The 19,271-nt window shown below is 40.5% G+C and overlaps 1 protein-coding gene across 4 annotated transcripts in view; it reads left to right on the top strand.

Moving 5' to 3' along the window:
- Positions 1-19,271, top strand: part of SLIT3 (slit guidance ligand 3) — a 518,888-nt gene that overhangs the window by 271,214 nt on the left and 228,403 nt on the right. For all 4 annotated transcript variants that reach the window (XM_061456398.1, XM_061456397.1, XM_061456396.1 and 1 more), the window contains one exon: positions 16,523-16,594. In XM_061456398.1, the coding sequence (XP_061312382.1) occupies positions 16,523-16,594 (72 nt within the window). The remainder of the gene's footprint in view (positions 1-16,522; positions 16,595-19,271) is intronic.

Genomic DNA, 19,271 nt, shown 5'->3' with positions numbered 1-19,271 from the left:
TTCCTGTGTTCATCTAGTAAAATCCTAATGCTGATGACAAGAAAGATGAAGTGGACCACGCAGGCCTAAGTTGTCCTTTCCATCTCCTTCAAATTCTGTTCTGATCTGCCCTATGCTTTGTATTTTGCATAATGTATTGCCTGATCCTGCCTAAAAGGGCTGCTTCTGTAGCTGCTAGTAATGCAGCTTGGTCATCAGTGGGGGTTTGAAGTGTGACATGATGTGCTGCCTCCCATCAGGAAGATCAGCCCGTCTGACAGAGCCATGTGAACCATTTGCACTGGAGTTCAGCATTTGGGTGTGAGAACCCCAGGCTTGAGGGTCACTTTTAAAAGTTGTAGTGAATTTTCTCTTTGATGAGGTGAAAAATATTTGAAAACTCATTTTGGGGCATCTGGGGAGTTGTGTGTAGTTCACTTGTCTACGTGTGACACTGGTGTAAATTTTAACACGAGGCCATAAGCTCCGTGTGCAGAGCTTGACAAAGAAGAGCCTCACCCCCAAGTCTGAATGGGATCTCTTATCTGCGGTTTGAAACCTGCTACAACAAGTCATGGTGACAACTGATATTCCCAGAGATTACTTATCTGCTCGCTTATTCTGCTGAGCTCTCACTCGGTGCTTTGTGGGCTCATTATTCTTTTATCCTAATAAAGGCCAGATAAATTCTGATGCAGCACCCGTGGTGCAGTGCTGCTGTTGGATGGAGAGTAATGAATAGCAGATTTGGCCCTTTTCTGGTTTAATAGTCTTACAAAAGTCTCCTTGACAGAAACAAACTCCAGAAAATACCACGATTTAAAAACAGGCCCTGTGGTATTCTTACAGTCCTTTTGATATGAAACTTGATTAAAATGGGATATGACAGCAGCTGAAAAAGTATGAAAATCAAATTTTCTTCATTATGTACTTTTTTAGGCTAACCTATGCTTACAGTTTATCATTGTATAATTTATGCTGTCTTTGTGCCATAGCTTAATTTTGAATACATTTGTTGAGGATTTCCTGTAGCATTCATCTGTGATTGTCAAAAGGAACTTTCATTCTAAAAAAAAAGATAGTGCTGGTTTTAATTATAATTCTCCATAGCTTCATAACCACTGTGAACTCTGAATTTACGTCATTTTTATGATAGCCGCACCGTTCCAGGTTTATTGATTTTGTCATTTGCTTCATTACATTTAATGCAAACCTTTTGTATGGAATTATTCCGGTGCTGTGCTGGGCATGGAGAGGTCAGCCTAGGCAGTCTCTAGCCAAAACAGCATAGCAATATCATTCTAGTGCAGACTCCATGAATAAATGGAGGTTGTAAATACCATCCACCAGCAGAATAAAGTTTGCCTTCTCCTCTTGACCTTTCCAGCTGGACAAAGTTAAAACCATAGCTTGAGCTGTCTGTTCTGTTGTTCTTCCCCCTCTCCCCATGTTTCAGCTTGGCTCTGCAGTCAGTGCAGCATATGTCTTAGCCAGGGAGAAAAAGGGTCTTTTGGCACAAGAGCGGTGCCTGCTCATTCAGTGGCAGTGCCACACTTTGCTGTGGGATGTGTCCAGCAGGACTAGTTCTGTGCCGAATGGAGAGGAGTCTGCAGGGAGTGCTTTTGGCTTTCCAGGCTGAGATCCTGTGGGTCTCTGGAGTCTCCAGTTGTTTTGCCATCTCACTGGGATGCAGTTTTGATATTGCGTTTTGTAAATGGGCAAGAGTGTTCCTGGATTTGTTTTACCTTTTAAAGTGAATAAAACCTCCTCGGTTCTTGCTTAATACTGCATCACTTTTTCTGGGTAACACAATTACTATTTTTAATCTAACCCCGTTAACAAAAGTGATGAAAACACTAGTGCAAACCAAGTAAGTAAATGGATTCTTGTTTTCTCCAATTACTTAGGCTCAGAAATTCATTTCAGTAATTGACTGGGGGAATAGATTTCCTGCATTGCTCTTCCTTGACCACAGAATAAGATGAATGTCCCCCTTCCTGACGCCACCTCAGCAAGGCTGCTGCATGGCCACTGTCAGTCCTCATCTCATCTGCAGCTTTCTGTGCCAGAGCAGAACAAGGACTACGACTACAAAGCCTGTGCAGTTTCTTACCACATTTACAGAATGGAAAGAAGTGATTATGGGTCTCATTCAGTGATGCTGTCTGTTACAGGGCTTCACTATCTTGCAGTTGGGTGGCTCCAGGAGATAAAGGGGCTGTAGCAAAATGAAGCCACCTGTATTACAGTTCAGTCCAAAATTGTTACGCCTTGAAAGGCAGACATTTTCGGAGGGAAAAAAAAGAATTAAACTGTAATGGTATGGTTGTATTTTACAGTCTTTTCATCATAAATTGGTTTTATATGAACATATGTTCACTGTATTTATACAGCAAGGGATATTATGCAGTCTTTTTAAACAGCTAAATTGCTGCTTCATTTGAAAATGTCCTCACAAGCAGCTTAGCTCATGTAAATCCTACATGGATATTAAGAAGATCATTTTATTTTAAAAAATCATGTTTGTGCTTGGATCTGCAATGTTTTCTTCCAATGTGAAGTACGGATCTAACTCTAAGTGGAGCACAGAGGGAGTCCTCAGACATGCAAATATCTGTTAGGAGATGAGTAGAATCAGCGCAAAGTTGTTTGTCTAGGTGTAAATCTGAGAATGGCTTCAGTAAAGTAGCTTTGAGGTAGGCAAGAATAAAACCCCTCTTGTTTAAGACCAGATGACACAAGGCAAATGCAAGAGAGCAGCATTGGAAAGGGCTCTTAGATGATGGTCTCATTTGTACAACTGATTTCTGCTACAGGATATAATTTTCCTCCACTTTTTTCCTATGAAAACCCTGTGAGATCTAATTTTGCTTTTCTTTACCCTTTGGTGGTCCCATAAATGTCAAAGAAACAAATGAGAGAATTCTGTCTTCATGTGGAAATAACCTCTGCTCCAGTCTGTTGTGGGTTTTTTTAATGCTCTTTTTGGAGTTGTTTTTCCAAATCATTGAACAGTAGTGCAGTAACACTGTGAGAATATGCATACACAGCTTGTCCAATGTGCCATCTTCACACTTAAAATCCTTCTTTATTTCTCTTATTTTACTATGGCAAGTGAAGATTTACTTGCTCTTTTGAAGGAACATGAGCCTTTCTAGAAGGATCAATGTATTTCCCTATATAATTCTGCCTCAAGATCCTGACAATCAGAAGTTGCTTAAAAGGCAGTCAATGCTAGAATGGTGCTTCTCCAACAACCACTAAACCTGAGAATTTCACTCATTTAAACAGATGAGCTAAAGAGCTATATAAAAATGTTGTGGTGCACAGGGTTTCTTCAGGCTAATGGTTTTCATTAAGGTCCTATAAGCAGTTCTTGCTGCATATCCAGGGACACAACATGCAAATCACTGCACCCAAGTCACTACCTTTCAGTGCATTATTCTTTTTCATCCACATTAAAAATTGCTTGTTATGATGTGTGGTGGGAAATGCATCTTTCTGGTGTGGAAATCAGCTTTAGAAATGAGATTGTTTTCTTTTTTCCTTCTTCTTCCTTCTACTTTCTTTTGTGACCTCTCAGTAGCCCTGTCCATGAGTTTCACCTTTGAACCTGCTTTATTTTGTATTCAATTTATACACTTAAGCTCAGGTCATATACAGCATCAGGTATTGATTAGGTCCTGCTTTTAAACCCAGTCTTAGAAGGAAGATAACTGCTGCAAGGAGGTCAAGAGGCTTGCCTGGAATGATTCACTGGAGAAGGGGGCTTGCAGTTATGGGGACTGGTTTGATGGGGGGGTTGGTGGTGGTGGATTGGTTTTTAGCTTTCAGCCTTCAGTTCACTTTGCTTTTCAAAGATGTGGAGCTCTCACTGCTTGTGGAGCAGCTGGAAAGCATCATTAAGGGTTAATGTGCAGGCTGGGGGATAGCAGCAATCTCTTGCCAATAAGTTAGGCAAGCAGCACTCTCAGGAGGATGACTGAGAAGGATGAGAGGAATGTCTGGGAAGCCAGTTGTGCAGGTATCCTCTTTACCTACTTACAAAAGATTTGTTGCTTTGATTGCAAGAAAGAAAACTTTGGGGCAAGGCTTTTCTGTGGCCGTTCAATTTCAGTGCTGTCACAGTTCAGTATGAATTAGATGGTTGATATTTTGGTTAAAGGGTCAGGCAAGGTAACTGCTATGCTCTTTTGATCCCAACTTGCTGCCTAATCCTGCTGGGGAGTAAAAGTTCTCTTGCACATGACTGCCTTTTTGTTAAAACAATCCTGGCAGAGGAAGCAGCTGCCTCTGCCAGGAACACATTTATGGAATGTCAAGAAAAAATACTAATAAAAAATACCACCTAGCAAGGAAATTTCAGATCATATGGGTTAACTTGTAAGATTCTTTTTTAATAGTTTCGATTTTGTCATACTTGTAGAATCATTATTCAGTGGCTGCTAAGTAAACGTGAAGGAACAGTTCAGATGTGTAATCATTGATATTTAAGAAATCACCTGTTAATTTGAGAACGAAATTCTTCTTAAAACAAAAACTTAGCAGTTTGTGGAGAAAAATCTTGAAGTTATAAATTCTAGGAAATCATGTATATACACTGCCTGTGCAATATTTCCTGTTGATGTTAGATGAAAGGTGTAAAATTAGTTATTAATACCAACAATATTTCTAATGGTAAGCCATCTTCCACCTATATTTTTTTCTTTTTAAATTGGGATGGAGTTATTTTGTGATGCTGTTTTACCAGTTTTAAATGGAATATTTCACATTTCTGTTCACTGGAAGTCCTGCATTTACAGATAAATACAGGCTTTTTAGTTACCTTACTCAAATCTCCTGCAAGGTGGAATGAAGCCCTTTGAGGGTGATCTATTGTCCTGTTTTCTGCAATGTGTGTTGTCATGGAGGTTATGGTTGTCCCTTGGTGTGAAGCTTTCTAAACTGTGAAGTTCCATATCCAGGGTCAAGTTATTCCTTGTCCAGCAGTTAATCTCTCCAAGTGAATAGCAGTCCAGAAGGAAAACAGCAAGACAGACTTCAGCACCTGTTAGGCTGCTTTTAACTTCTACCCAAGATATAAACTTATGTGAGAGTCTCAGAAACCAGTAATAGGGGGTTTGATGACATTTTTACTTTAAAGTACTGCAGTTCAGTAAAGCATGAGTGCTGCTACACATGCTTCACCTGTATCTTTATAAACATGACAGTAGTAACATTATCAGTGGCTGCCTATCGCAGTGAGTAGTGTTCAGCGCTTTGGATATAAACTCTCCCTGTTCTATGTTCTGTGTTGGTACTTTGCATGTCCTGAGGCCAGGGAAGCTTATTTGAATTTAGAAATGATGCAGGTTAGTGGAACTGGAAGTGCTGGGTTCAGTTCCTGCAGTGCTGTAAAACCTCACTATTCTGCTGACAGACGAGCACCCACGGGAGGAGGAGTATATACATTAAGGGTAAGGGACTGCAGTACTACAGCAGTCACGTAAATGCCTAAAATAGATGGATGACATTTTCTTTTATGAATTAAAAGAAATAGACCTATGCTTTCGTGTAGGTGGGAACACATCCCCCCCGGTGAATATGCAGAAGAGTTGTCACATATGCTCTGTGCCCTGTTCCTGCAGGATGCATGGCAGTGCCACACTGCTTCACTAAAACATTGTTCACCAAGTTAATGATCTGCTAACAAAAACTGAATGCACTGGTCCAAACATATTGGATGCTTATGGTTCATAGGGGTGTTCAAATAGGAGCATTTGTGCGGAGTGCTTGTAAACATAAATCTGCAGGATGGATTGCTGTCCTTACCCCGGGTGATAAATATTTCACACATGACATGAATTTGGCTGGCTTGAAAACAATCAAACAAAATGGCTTTTTTGTCACCATCTGTAATCTGATTTGCTGTGTATTACCATAGCACTTCTCAAAGTATTTAAAAATTGGTCCCCAGAGAATGAAAAGCAACATTAATTTTGGTTCCCATTTGGTGTATCAGGTCCTTTGCTTTCCTTTCCTGCAGTTCTCTCTTGGTTATTCTTTCCTAACCCTCCTTGTTCTGAAGATGACCTGTTAAGTGTTTTGGGCTTTCATTTGTTATGTGCAGGCGCTTCATTGACAGTGTAGGTGTGTTTTGCAAGTGTTCCAGACGTGGTGGAGACTTGGGCAAAAGAGTGGATGGCAAAGGAGAACGCAAGTCACATAGTCTGTGTGATGACATCTTCATGAAAGATGTCATAGGATGATTGAGTATGGACAACTTCTGGAGGAAGAAGAATAGGTCTTCAAATCCATGTATAACTGCCAGAAAACCATTTCATGTCTATGAGTGGACTTCAGCAATGCTGATAATGAGAAGTCACCCTTAGATAGGCCTGCTCAGGAATCTTGGACAAGGCTCTGAATACACACAGAAACGAGGTTTCCTCACCATGTAGCAGACAGGACAAAGCAATACTTACAGCACTGAAATGAAAGGTTGCAAGTTTGGAGAAGGCTGTTTGGTGGAAGTGCAGAAGTTAAAGCTAAGTGCGTACAGTGGATGGCCCAGAGCAGCCTCCAGGCAATGGTCTCCATTCTGCAGTTGCTCACAGCTTACCTCCTGCCAGCGTGAAATGATCTCCTGACGTTTTGGGGTGGCTGTGACAAAGGTGCTTTCACATCAATAGTCTCCTAGTCCCCGGTGGGGTGGTGACCCAACACCCCTTCAGGCCTGAAGTCACGCTTAGACAGTCAGTGCTTTGTCAGTGAGGGATCTTCCCTCATTCGGGAGCACTGGATTCTTTTTTCCAGTCTGTTTCATGAGGATACCCCACTTTGTGACAGTAATAAACCAACAGATTTTAGCACTTATTTGAACCCTTTACCAGTCTTCTCAGAGTAACAAGAATGTTATTTGCTTACACGTATATGAGTAAGCAAATGCACTTATGTATCTCCATAAGTTACATATGTAAGCACAGATTGCCCAGAGAAGGACAGAGTACTATTTTTATGAGCATAGTACAAATGTAAATAAATACATCAAAGTGCACAGCGAGAACCCACCCGTTCATTAAAGTTGTAGCATAAGCTGGTAATGCAAAAATCCAAAGCACACCTTATGTTAACTTATTTGTTTGAAATCACATAGGAGAACAAGCAAATTTGAGTCAATGAAGTACAGAGTCACACCATAAGAAGGAATTCTAGTGGGAATTTGGATGCTGAATTTGAATTCATTGCCTTGAGTAGTGAGAATGAAGTTTGAGGTAAATGCCTTAAAAGCTCAGAAGCTTCAGGTTGAATTCTAATGTCTCTCACCCTTAGCTCCAACTCATCTAAACCTGCCCATATGCTTATCTAGTATTGATTAAAGTCAACCACAGATCTGACTTGCAAAATGAGATATGATGCTAAGAAGTGACAAATACAAACACTCTTAAAAACTGAGGATCAGAACATTGCATGTGCACTGAAGCAACCACGGGAAAACAAATTTCAGATGTCTTTATAGTATCCTTTGCTGACCTTGGTTTGTATCAGTAAGAGGGCTACAGCCTTAGGAGCATAGTTACATGGTGTACTTGGGTCTGCTGCTCATTTTCAGTAGGCCTGAGAAGTCACATACCTGCAAAACAGAGGTATGTGCAATCAGAATGAGGAGCTGGAATCTGGAGCTGCATGTGGACCTCAGCATTTGCATGTTAAAACCAAAATCCCTGCCTTTGATAGGCAGCAGTGAATAAGACAAAGCTGTAGTGAAGTCAAATGGCTTCTTATCTTACAATAATTGAAAACACTCATTTTTCATTGCTTATTTGTCAATGGCCAGTTTTACAGTGGAAATTACTAGAATAATTTAAATTTCATGTCTCAAAGGCAAGTTGCTGTTGCTCGATGAGTAGAAAAGGGGCAAAACCAACCAAAAAACCCTGGAAGCATCTCCCACCACACCTTTCATCATCTGGAGTGCCACATATTCATCCTAAATTCTGAGCTGTATTAAAGATGTAATGGTCTGCTTTTTGGAACCCTGTAGAGAAGCCACGGAGCCTGTGCTAAGCAGGATCAGCACTGGAAGCCCGTATCAGGGGCACTGAGATGTTTAAACCTGTTTTTCCCTTTACAGCTGTAACTGTCCAATTTTGTTTTTTCAAAACAGTCTGATAAACCAACATCTGCCTGAAACATTTATTGGTGTGTTATACAAAGATACCACAGTGTGTAAGTGTAAAATAATTATTTGGGTATTCATCTACTAAGTATTAATTTTCTAATTAAAAAAAAAAGTCACCAAACCAAAAGAATCTTTACTGGTTTGCCCAAATTTACCAGCCATGTAACAAGTTTGACACTCTGCTGTGTCTTTACTCACAACATTTACTGTTTTGGTATAATTTCCTCCTAATTTTTGTCTTAAGAGCCTGAAAACATACCTCAATTTGTGGTATGACTGCGGGTGATGGAATTAATCTAATGTAATATGTGATTTTGAAGGGGACAAATGGCTGGAAATCGAATGTCAAGATTCCTTTTTGCTCTGTCATCTTCCTAACTGTGTAAAATAGGTACTTGTGGTGGCTGGCCCTGGGCCCGTTTACCTTCACTTAACCGCGAGGTTGGTTGCACTTGCTCTCTGCCGCGGCCTCCATCTCAGCATGTAATCTTCACTTCATGTTTGCTGAAAAAAACAAAGCCTCTTAAAGGCACGGGAGCTCTGGTTTTTCCTCTTAAAGCTGAATTTCATACATTATTAGTAAAAAAAAATTAAAATGTATAGATAATGAAACAACAGAATTGTGATTTTTGCTAAGCAGCACCCTTGCTTAGTGTTAAATAACCACACTGCTTCGCTGCATCCCACCTATTATCCTGGCAGTACCAGAAGCATCTTTAGCCGTGGTCCTGGTAAGCCCTAGGCAGCCCTGTGCTGCTGGAGCTCCCGCTAGCAGGAGCTGGGAAGCCCTTTGGTGGTGTCTTCAGGGCAGCAACAGTGCCATCTGTGTCCAGCACATCTCCTGTCCCATTGCCGATAAGACCCAGCAGAGCAGTGCCTCCTTAGGATCATAGAAAATCACAGAATCAATTAGGTTGGAAAAGACCTTTAAGATCATCAGGTCCAACCGTTACCCCTTGTACTGCTCTGCAGTGTTTTGCAGTCCTCTGGCCTACTGAAGCCATGTTGCAGAAATACAGTGGGGGGAGTTCCTCAGTAGTAGGAGAGCTCCAAGTACATTTCCTTTGTCTTTGATATCTGATATAAATGTCGATATTCCAGCATGAAGCATTCTTTCTCTTTTGTACATTTTGGTTCTGTAATGAATTTGTTACTACCCAGAACATAGGCACAGCCTCATTTTCAAGGAAAAAGCCCAAACCCCAGTTGCCTGCACGGTATTGATCTGCCATAGCAGCTTGCCTGTGGAGGCTTATTTGGTTTTCCTTCAAAGTGAGCATGACTTACGTGCTATTAGTTCCATGTAACTAATACCGGGATGGTCCGTGTGTCTGTGTGACCCTGTTATGGTGCATATCTTGGTGCAGACCTTGGGCAGCAGGACCGTAGAGGCTGCCCATGGTGCAAGTGCAGCAGTGCTGCTGTCCTCAAAGAAGGATGCAGGCATGGAGAGCCTGCCCCTGCGGTCCCGCTGTGTCTCCCCTGTAGCACCACAAAAGCTTGCTGGAGGGGAGGAAGGGCCTCAAGGTTTGAGGGAAGTGATCGCCACAGAGGTAACTTCCAACAGTTGTTGCAGTTCAGATGGGAAGTAGCAGTGCCTTAGTGATCCTGTCCCACCTGCAGCAGCTGAGTGGATGCTGCGCTGCTCTATCCCATGCTCTGTGTACATTGCAAATGTCTACCAATTATTTAGGTTAAATATCTGCACATTTTTTTTCTATATAAGTGCCTTAGTTTCAGCTTTTTCACAGTTTCATAGTAACATCCCTAGTGATATGACTTCCTATTAACATTCCTAATATGACTCCCCAGTATGACCTGCTGTTAGTTAAGTGAATGATTAGTAACGTTCAGGAATAAACTTTTCTTTATGTATGGTGTTTGATACCTGTCAACTGAAAATAACAGTAAATAAAGGTTTAAGTAAGTGCAAATCCTCTGAAAAATGTAAAAACCACTATAGTAAGTAACTTTCCTATTCTCTAACACCCTTTTTTTTCTTCCTCATTTCTTCCCCTTTTCCCCTTTGGGGCTATGGCAGAGGAGAACAACAGATGGTTATCAGTCAAGAGTAACTAGGGAAACGGCAAAACCTGCCCCAATTGCTATGGAGACAGCCATTCTGTGCTTGGTATGCACTGTTTGTTACATCAGCAACCATGAGAGTTAAAGAAAGAAGAAAAAATATTGTCGTAACCCCCCCGATATTGAAAGGAAATCTTGGTTTTGTTGTATTTATCCTTGTGGGAAGAGGCACGAGTAGTTGGCATGCTCATTTGCCACTTGAGTTTTGCATTAAGCTGGAATGATGTCTGTTTTTTGACAGCAACAGCTGGAATTGTGAGTTAACGTAATAATACAACTTACAGTAAATACTTGATACTTTTGAATAGTCTGCGGAGTATGTATTTAAAATCAAGTCTCTCCTCCAGATCAGATATTCCTTCCTCCTTGTTTAACAACCTGGCAACATAGGGTGGTTATGATAACTGAAGCAGAGAGTAGGACTGTGCCCAATTATTTAATGCAGATGAGCTGTTTCTGCACAATGCTTCAACTGTAGCCTTTGGCAAAACCACATCTTTAGGAAAAAAACACAAAAAAGGAATTTTGGAACACTTGTAAAATTCGCAGAGTGAGATTTCAGCTTGTTCACAGCAGCTTTGTCACTGCTGTTCTGAACCACCGATTTACTCCACTTGAGAGTTAATTTCATATTGAATTTAACGTATCCATTTTCTAGGTTTTCTAATACAAGCAAGCTCTTCTAGAATGATTTTAGTAAAGCATCAATAGAAAGTAAAAATTAAACATGAAAAATGCATGAAAAGCACTTTGAAAAAAATCTATATTTTTTCAATTTAATTGAATTCGTATGATTTTAAAGGAGCATCTATTACCACTTAACGGTGCTTCCTTATCAATTTAATCATAAGGACCTTAGTTTGCCATGTGAGAAATTTCACATAGATGTCTTGGTGTCACTTTCCTTTGAAGTGTTAACATTCCCAAAGTTATATAAGGGCTGTTTTGGAGGATGGACAATAAATGTTGTAGAGGATCTCTCTAATTCTTGCAGGTTAGTGAAGAGCTGCAGGATTAGGGTCTAAACTTTGCAGCACATTGGTAGCATAGACCCAGCAGGCTGGATTAGGAAAAAAGTGAATAGGTTTGAGGAAAATGTCTTTTGGAGTTTCAATGAACCAAATTCTTTGTCTTCCTAACAATTCTGTAAGTTCTATAATAAGTTACAGTGAGAGCCATCCTGTGAGATGGCTATTGAAAATTCCTTTAAATACTTCACCTTTAATTATGGCTAATAGGCAAGTCTTTTATTAATGAGGAAATGGCTCTTGCTTAATCTGGGATCTGTAGCAGTAAATATCTGTAACATTAGCAGAGTAATTTCATACACTACTATTCTAACACTTCTTTTTATGCCGAACAGTATGAGAAACAAAGAAAGCTGAGAAGTATTTATTACAGTACTTGTTAATACAGGCTTTTATTTAATTATTTAACTAGATTCTGGACAAAATGTAGAAAGATGTTACAGTAATTAAACTAGTGTCACAGTATAATTAAAACCAGATTAATATTTGAGCTCTCCGGTGGCCTTAGTAGTTTTTGTAAATGGAAAAAGAACCCCATCACTGAAACGAAGTGCAAAACACTGATGATACTATTCATTACTGTGAAATGATGATGCTTGAAGGACCTCTTTCTCATGAATGTGAGGATGGCTATTTGCAGAAAAATACTGAAAGCATGTATGGCATCAGATTAGTTGGTGTGCTACGGGGAAGCATGCTAGTAGTACAGATGTAGCGTTTTAAACATGAACTTTTGCTGGTAGTTACTAATGTTAGTAAAAGATTAGGTTATTTCTGTTTTGGAAAATTTTGCCCCGGATGAATTCACTTCTTTAATGTTTTAGAATAGTTTTGGGTTAAGAAGAAAATAAAACCTTAATTCTAATAGCATGATTAAAATTCTATCAGCTTTGTTGCTTGGGAATTTTCTTTCAAATGCATTTGTAAAGTAAATATTCCTTATTGTTGTTAGCAAAACTTCCAAACCTCAGTATTTAAAGGATGATTTCAAATGGCAAAAGAATATCAACATTGTAAAATCCTATTCATTCTAAATGTTACTTGGAACTTTATTCTCATGTATGATAGATGATGTACAAATCTAAATGGATAAGCTGGAGTTATGCTCTGTCAGGGAATTGTGTTTTAAACAGTTAAAGTGGTGTCTTGGCCAACCCACAGACTGTCCAGCGATATCAATCTATTAAGAATCATCATTATTTCTCATTTCATAGAAAGGTGATTATATAATTTTTTTTCTTTAAAACATCAATTTTTAAGATAGAGATCAATCAGGTGCATATAATTTAGTCACACAATTTTCCTGCTTTTTAATGAAAACCGAGACTAGTCAAGGTTAGCCAGATTATGATACTACATGCAGCATTGTGCATTACAGCTCTACCATATGAAAGATGCCTAATTCTCCAAATGGTTTTATGAATTCTTGTATTCTTTCAAAGTATCAATCTGTGTCACACTTCACCTCAAACCCATATCCCCATTTACTATTTTCCTTGCTCGAGTGGTTCTCTCCATTCTCCGAGATCTTCTGGAATTCCTCTTTGTATCTGTTGGTGCTGCTCGTTGCTAATTGCCTGTCATGGAAATCTCGGATCCCTGGAGCCTCTGAGGGTCACAATGGGTAATTCAATCACAAATGAGCTGCTGGGTTTCCCAGGCTGCGATCTCTTCTCACTGCTGTTGGAGCAGGAACCCTTCTGACGATATCCCCAGCCCAGGTCCGGTGTGTTGTCTCTTGTTCATGAGAGCTTTGGCTTTAACACAAGCACTTTAACCCAAATAAAAGTTAGATGTCTATGTACCGTAGCAAAAATCTGGAGGTTCAAATTTGGGCAGTGCTTATTTGTCCATGGTTTGGCTTGTAGCTTTTATAATGTGCCATGAATTGTGTGGCTGTTTCACAGAGCTCAGTTGCTGTGGCTTCCATTCACCCTTTTGTCTCTTAAATACAGAGGCTCACATTTTCCATATGATAACCCTCATTTTCTTCAGAGGCAGTTGAATCACTTGGTAGTTTCAGATAGTCTGTGGTAAATGCTGTGTTCCTTCAAAAGGCAGGAGTAAATGGAAGAATAAAAAGTGACTTTGTCCGTGTTAAAATTGTCTCTTAAATCTGAGCTTGTGTTGTCTGACCTTTGTTCGCCATTACGTTACACCATTACATGCCTAACACCTTGTTTGTAATACTAAGGAGGAAAAGATCTTCTAGAAGGGGTATGAACACTGACATATAGAGATGGCATTTAAATCTAGCTAGCTGAGACCATTTTCTAAGTTCACCTGTAAGCAACTGATCTGTGCCTGGGGTAGCAGTGCTCCGTGTGTACGACTGCTCCATCCAGATGGCAGCAGTGAAGAAACAAGAGCAGCATCCCATGTTCCTCCAGGAAGTGCCGCCTGTTCCAAAATTCTGACTTTTCCTTTTTTTCTTTCTTTTTTTCAAAGTTGAATTTTCATTTTCTCTGCACATGATTACTTTTCTTCAGGCAAGAAGAACCCATGGCAGGGGTTTGGAACTAGATGATCTTAAGGTCCTTCCCAACCCTAACTATTCTATGATTCTGAGATGTTCTTATCCACAAATGTTAGGTATGGCTCTTCTGTGCATTGCCCACATCACAGGAGTTTTCTTTTCAGAGGTATAAAAGTATGAGTTGAGCACCTGCCTTTGCCTTCAAGCTTCATGTGAAGTTTACTCACAACTTTAAGCCTTGTCTTGGAAGGAAGATGTTTAGACTTTAAACTCTTAAATCTCTACTCTCTGCTTAACCTCTCACCAGGGGGCTCTTGAGAGGCAAAGAAAGAGAATTTCCATCTTGACACACAAAGAAATAAATGGGAGGTGAAGGGTCTTAAAAAGTCATACCTAATTTTAGTTCTGCTCATTTTGAGAAGAAATTCTCATGCTTAGAGTTTAATGCAGGTCTGAATACTTTAGCCTGATAGATACCAGGAGACGTGAGCTCTGTTACAAAGAAGCATTAAGTGTGTGGGTGTCCCCAGAGAATGTGCCCATTTTTTCTATGGGGCACACAGAAACAAATATTTTCCCTATTTACTGTCATGCTCGGTGAGTGTCTTCTGGGCATCCAGAGGTGAGTTGTTCACAGACTAAACCTGGTTGTTAGCACCAGCTGACTGGGCCTATGGAAATATGATTGTCATTATGCTTTTTCAACAAAAATCAATCTATGAGTAGCATTTTTTTAAAAATCCAATACACCTCATGTGAAACCCTTTAATCAGAAGACTTTGTGACTGAATATTGGGTTTGTTTGCTCATTTTAGTGTATTTGGCAAAAAAACACCAGTTTATAGTCTAACTCAAATAAAAATAGGCCATATATAGTGCTTTACTTCCCATAGAAAAAGAGAGAGGTGTTTCTCAAGTTCCCGTGCTTTCTCTTCATCATGCTAGCATGTGACAACTTTATGCTTAATAAAGCAAAGTATAAAGTACTCAGTCGTGCAACCAGCATTATATTTAACTCATTTTAAGTTTATCCCCCCTGAAATGTAGCATCATTTCTGGCTGAGCAATGAATTTTTAACAACCCACACAATTAACCAGGGATTTCAGAAAAAGCCTCTCAGCAGCCACTGGTCCTCCCAGCAGTCAAAAATATATAGTTTTTAGCATCTATGCTAGGTGGTGGGAGAAACAGAGCATAAATATGTATGTCTTCACCTATATACATATGTATATATACTATGCATTAAGTCTTATGCTACAGAAAAGTCCATTTAGGATGATTGTGCATGCCGGTATCTGTCAGGTTGAAGTAGACCTTACAGGGTGTATGGGTGTATGGGTTTTTATGCACATCGAGATCAGACTACATTAGGATACAAACTGCAAAGGATAAGTTTCCTGTAGTTGTCAAATCCATACATATTCAAGATGCTCAATGTTAGTCGGTCAAACTCAATCCTTAAAAGAGGTGCATAAAGATTATATTTGCGCTGTCTGTGCTTTATTGTAGTATAATAAAAGAGTTGTGACAAATGTCTATTTAGACCAAAACTTAGGCACAGGAAATAATTGGGTAGAAGCTGGTATAACTATACAAATACATTATACTTGGGTGTAATGTATTTGCTATCTCTGTGTATATATTTAGTATTTTTTAATAGCAGCCAGAAACTGCAATGCAATCTTGGTATCTTTGTGTATGATACTTTACACACACAGGACAAACCGTCCATTCCTCACTACATCTACACTTTATGTTGTGCAAAGGACTGTATAATATAGAGTCAGGAGCCTGAGTCTGTTTTTATGAAATGCAGATATTTCACTTCCACATGGGTAGGTAAATAATTTTATTTCTCCAAGTGTAAAATTTAAGAGATCAGATGTCAGAAAATTTAATCACTGAATTTTAAATTGCAACTTACATCTTTAATTTTCGAAGCAAAAGAGACAGATGTAGCTGTACTGCTGTATCGCATATATTGTAAAATGTATTGAAATCATGCATATGCAGGGAGACAAATGAGAGAACTCCACCATCCAAATATTAAATTACACATTTTGAAGCAAAATAGCGTCTTAAGTGTATGTGTGTATAATGCTTTCTGTCACTGGGTTGCTCTCCCTGATGCAGTTAGACAGAATCTGTATTTAGTCAGAAATCTTTCAATAGAATGGGCTACCAGATGGGACCAGTAACAATGCAGAGAGGCATCGAACCACCACAGACATTTGGTGCTTAGAATAATAAAAAGACTATAAAATTAGATTAGTTGGGTCTAATTTGGAATTGGTATATTCCCTGTGCACTCTCACAGCTCTCGGGCAGATAAAGCCTGGAGATTTAGTATTGTCAGGACAGAGGACTCCAACTTCCAGTAAACGGAAAAAAAGGCATTCTGGGAGGTCACGGAGGGCAGCCCAGTGACCTCCAATGATTTACAGGCCTTTAGCTTAATGAAATTGTTTCAGTGACATGCCGGTAAAAGCTCATAATGGATTGGATGCCCCAATGTAATGAAATTACTCCCTTCTGCCTTTAAAAAAAAAAAAAAGAAGCACAATTAATATTTACTGAGACCTGCCAGGCTCCAGTGCGCGGGAGCGTGCGGCGCTGTCAGGCAGCAGCAGCACCGCCAGCGCAGCGTGGCAGCCGCCAGCCCTGCGCCGGGTGGGAGCAGGCGCTGCGAGGGGGTGCAGGGACACCTCGGACACGGGGAAGCCCCAGCCTGGTGCTCCCAGACAGCTCTGCCCGTCCCCGCCAGCATTCATCCTCTCCCTTCCTTTCTGCAGGCAACTGGACAACAACCAGATCAGCTGCATCGAAGATGGAGCCTTCCGAGCCCTGCGCGACCTGGAGATCCTGTGAGTTGACTTGGTGCTGTGCTGGGGCGGTGGGGGGGCAGCTCTGCCCGTGCTGCAGTGCTGGGGGAGCCTGGGGGGCTTTATCCTCCCTTCCCACCTCGCACCAGGGCTGTAAGTAGCAGAGTGAGATCTCACGCTTCCCCCAGCCTGGGGTTACTGCTAATTAAACCACAATAGACGACTTCTATACTGCTGTTCCTGAGGAATGGGGATATTGCCGTGCTTGCTGCTGCGTGGAACAGATGGGGTTCAGCAGTATTCAAAGTGCGTCCGAGCTGTGCTCTGCAGCCAGCAACCTGGCCAGCTCTGTGTAATGTTGGGGAGCGGATGGGTAACAGGTTCATGGGGAGCAACAATATTATGAGATATCTGACGATCGCCCTAGACAAAAAGCTGTTTAAAAGGTGTTTGGTATGTAAGAGGGAGGAGAGACAGGCGTTTGGCAGGCTTGTTCAGTGCAGTCATTGGCTTCTGGGGAGGATCCTTCTCTGAGGGCTGAAATAACACCACGTTGTGCTCTTCATGTACCACAAACTTTACACATCGGCTGTTAAGGCTGCGGCACAGACCAAAAAAAGAAAAAAGGATTTGACAGTGAATGCTGACTCTAACAGAGAAAAAGCACATTGGATTTAGAGCACCGTCACTGTAATGTAAAATCCAATATTACCCAGAACTCAGTATCTGAGTAGATAATTTGCTTATTACTAATAGTTACTTGTTCACTCAGAGACTTTTTCTGGGGTAGGTTTTGACTATATGAACTGATACAAAGCTTTCCCTGTTACCTGAAAGTTAACACTGCAAAGCTGAAAGTGTTAATACCTGTGCAAGCACACAGTCCTCAGCCAAAATGGAGAGGGAGCCGGGGTGGTAGGGAGCAGACACCCTCAGCATCTGAACTGCGGCTGGTCCAGCACTGAAGCAGTGTATACTTAAATACAGCAAGGAGGGCCTGCTCAGGCTGCTGGAAACCTTGCCTTTAAGTCACAGGGGCTGAAACAGCAAATGTTACATGGTTAAAGGAAGCACCTGCCTCACACAGACCTGGCACCTGCAGACTCTAGACATTGTCTTTGGCTTCTGAAAGCTGGCAAAATAACCGGGTATATAGGCAGTGCTGTGCCACACACCGCAGTGGCTTGAAAACACAGCTGATGTTTCCCCAGGGAAACATCCCCAAGGGCTCTACATAGCTTGCACTGATGCTCAAAGGAGTTTCGCTGTCAGTTTCCGCAGAAGGAAGTTCAGTTTTCTGAGGGACCAGGGAGGGGTGGCTGTGTGTGTTTGTCCATCACAGTCAGCTGGGCCCCTCTGTGTCCCAGGCTGGGGTACTGCTATGGATCAGAGAGTGTGTGTCGCTCATACTGAGCTAACAGTAGGTACCTGCAGAGTTCCTCATCTGGCAACTTATCAAGAATATTGTTTGATTTCTTTATGAATAGCACTTTTCAGGAAAAGTAACGTGTTACCACTGTGAAGTTTTGCTTGTCTGTCAGATTGAAAAGTCTGCTGTGTGGGGAGAGAAAACAAGGAGAAAGAAATCATGAACACCTCTAAAACTGAGGCTTTTCTCTTTTTTTGATGGGCAGATTTTCCCTATCTGCAGCGAGTGAATCAGACAGACTGTGCTATGGCTTTCAGTGAAATAGTCTGGATAATAAATGAGCCTTTTTTGTAATATACCGACTCTGCAGGCTATGAAAAAGTTGCTGGGAGTGCATTTCTTCACCCCAGAATGTATTAAATGTTGAATTAGTTTATTTACTGCTCTGCTTTTAATCAGTTAATTCTATGCCAGTTATTTGTGGGTGGGAGAAAAGGGGAATATATAAAATACATCCTAATCAGCCCTTTAATGCATTTTTAATTTTCAGCACAGACATACTGCTACAGGAAAAATCAATCTTATTTCTAAAAGATGAGAAAATAGATTGATAGTATCTATTTCTAGAGGTATTTTTCTTGCAGTCACAAAATGGGAGTTTTCTATTTCCAACCTAATCTGATTTTTTTTCCCAAGTTTTTCTTCAAAGTTTGAGTATTTAATCTCTCTATCAAAATTAATTAGCTTAATGCCCCAGAGAATATCATATCTTCAGTTGTAAAAGTCAGAAATGTTAAAAAAATAAAGCAATTTGAACCATCAAAGCATATTAAGTGAAACTAAATTTCATCATTTCAGACCCACAACGTATTTTATGCAGATATGTTTTAACCTGTAATGCAATGTGTAGGAAATATTTAATGGTTCTGGCAAAAATTACTCTAATTTTCTGCTTGGAGAGTTTGCAAAAGTACCAAATAATTTATTTCCTCTTTAGCTTCCTGAAAACTTGTGACCTTTCTGGTACCAAACGTTTCCACTTCTGCATCTTTTCTCTGCACACCCACCCATCTACAGAGCTCTAAATTCTGCAGATAACTCAGGGCACCAAATGCTGAGCATTACTTTAACAAAACCCCAAACACTTTCTTTAAAAGCATTTTGGTTTCTGGATTGCACTCTTCATTCACCTTGAATTCCTCAAAACCCAGGAGTGCGAAGAGCTTGGTGATTTGGTAAGATGTAGGAAGAGGAGAAAGTTGTGCAGTTGTCCTTCAAACTGAAGAGCTCTCTATGGTCCACATTAGTTATTTCTTCTATCAACAAGCTGTTTCCACTCACTACTGTTAT

Source organism: Pezoporus flaviventris, unplaced genomic scaffold (assembly GCF_033815535.1).
Source record: "Pezoporus flaviventris isolate CSIRO_AGI_PZ_B2104156 unplaced genomic scaffold, CSIRO_AGI_Pfla_v1 ptg000023l, whole genome shotgun sequence".
Taxonomy (NCBI): Eukaryota; Metazoa; Chordata; class Aves; order Psittaciformes; family Psittacidae; genus Pezoporus; species Pezoporus flaviventris.
Note: the sequence above shows the minus strand (reverse complement) of the source record. Positions and strands in the feature narration are given on the sequence as shown.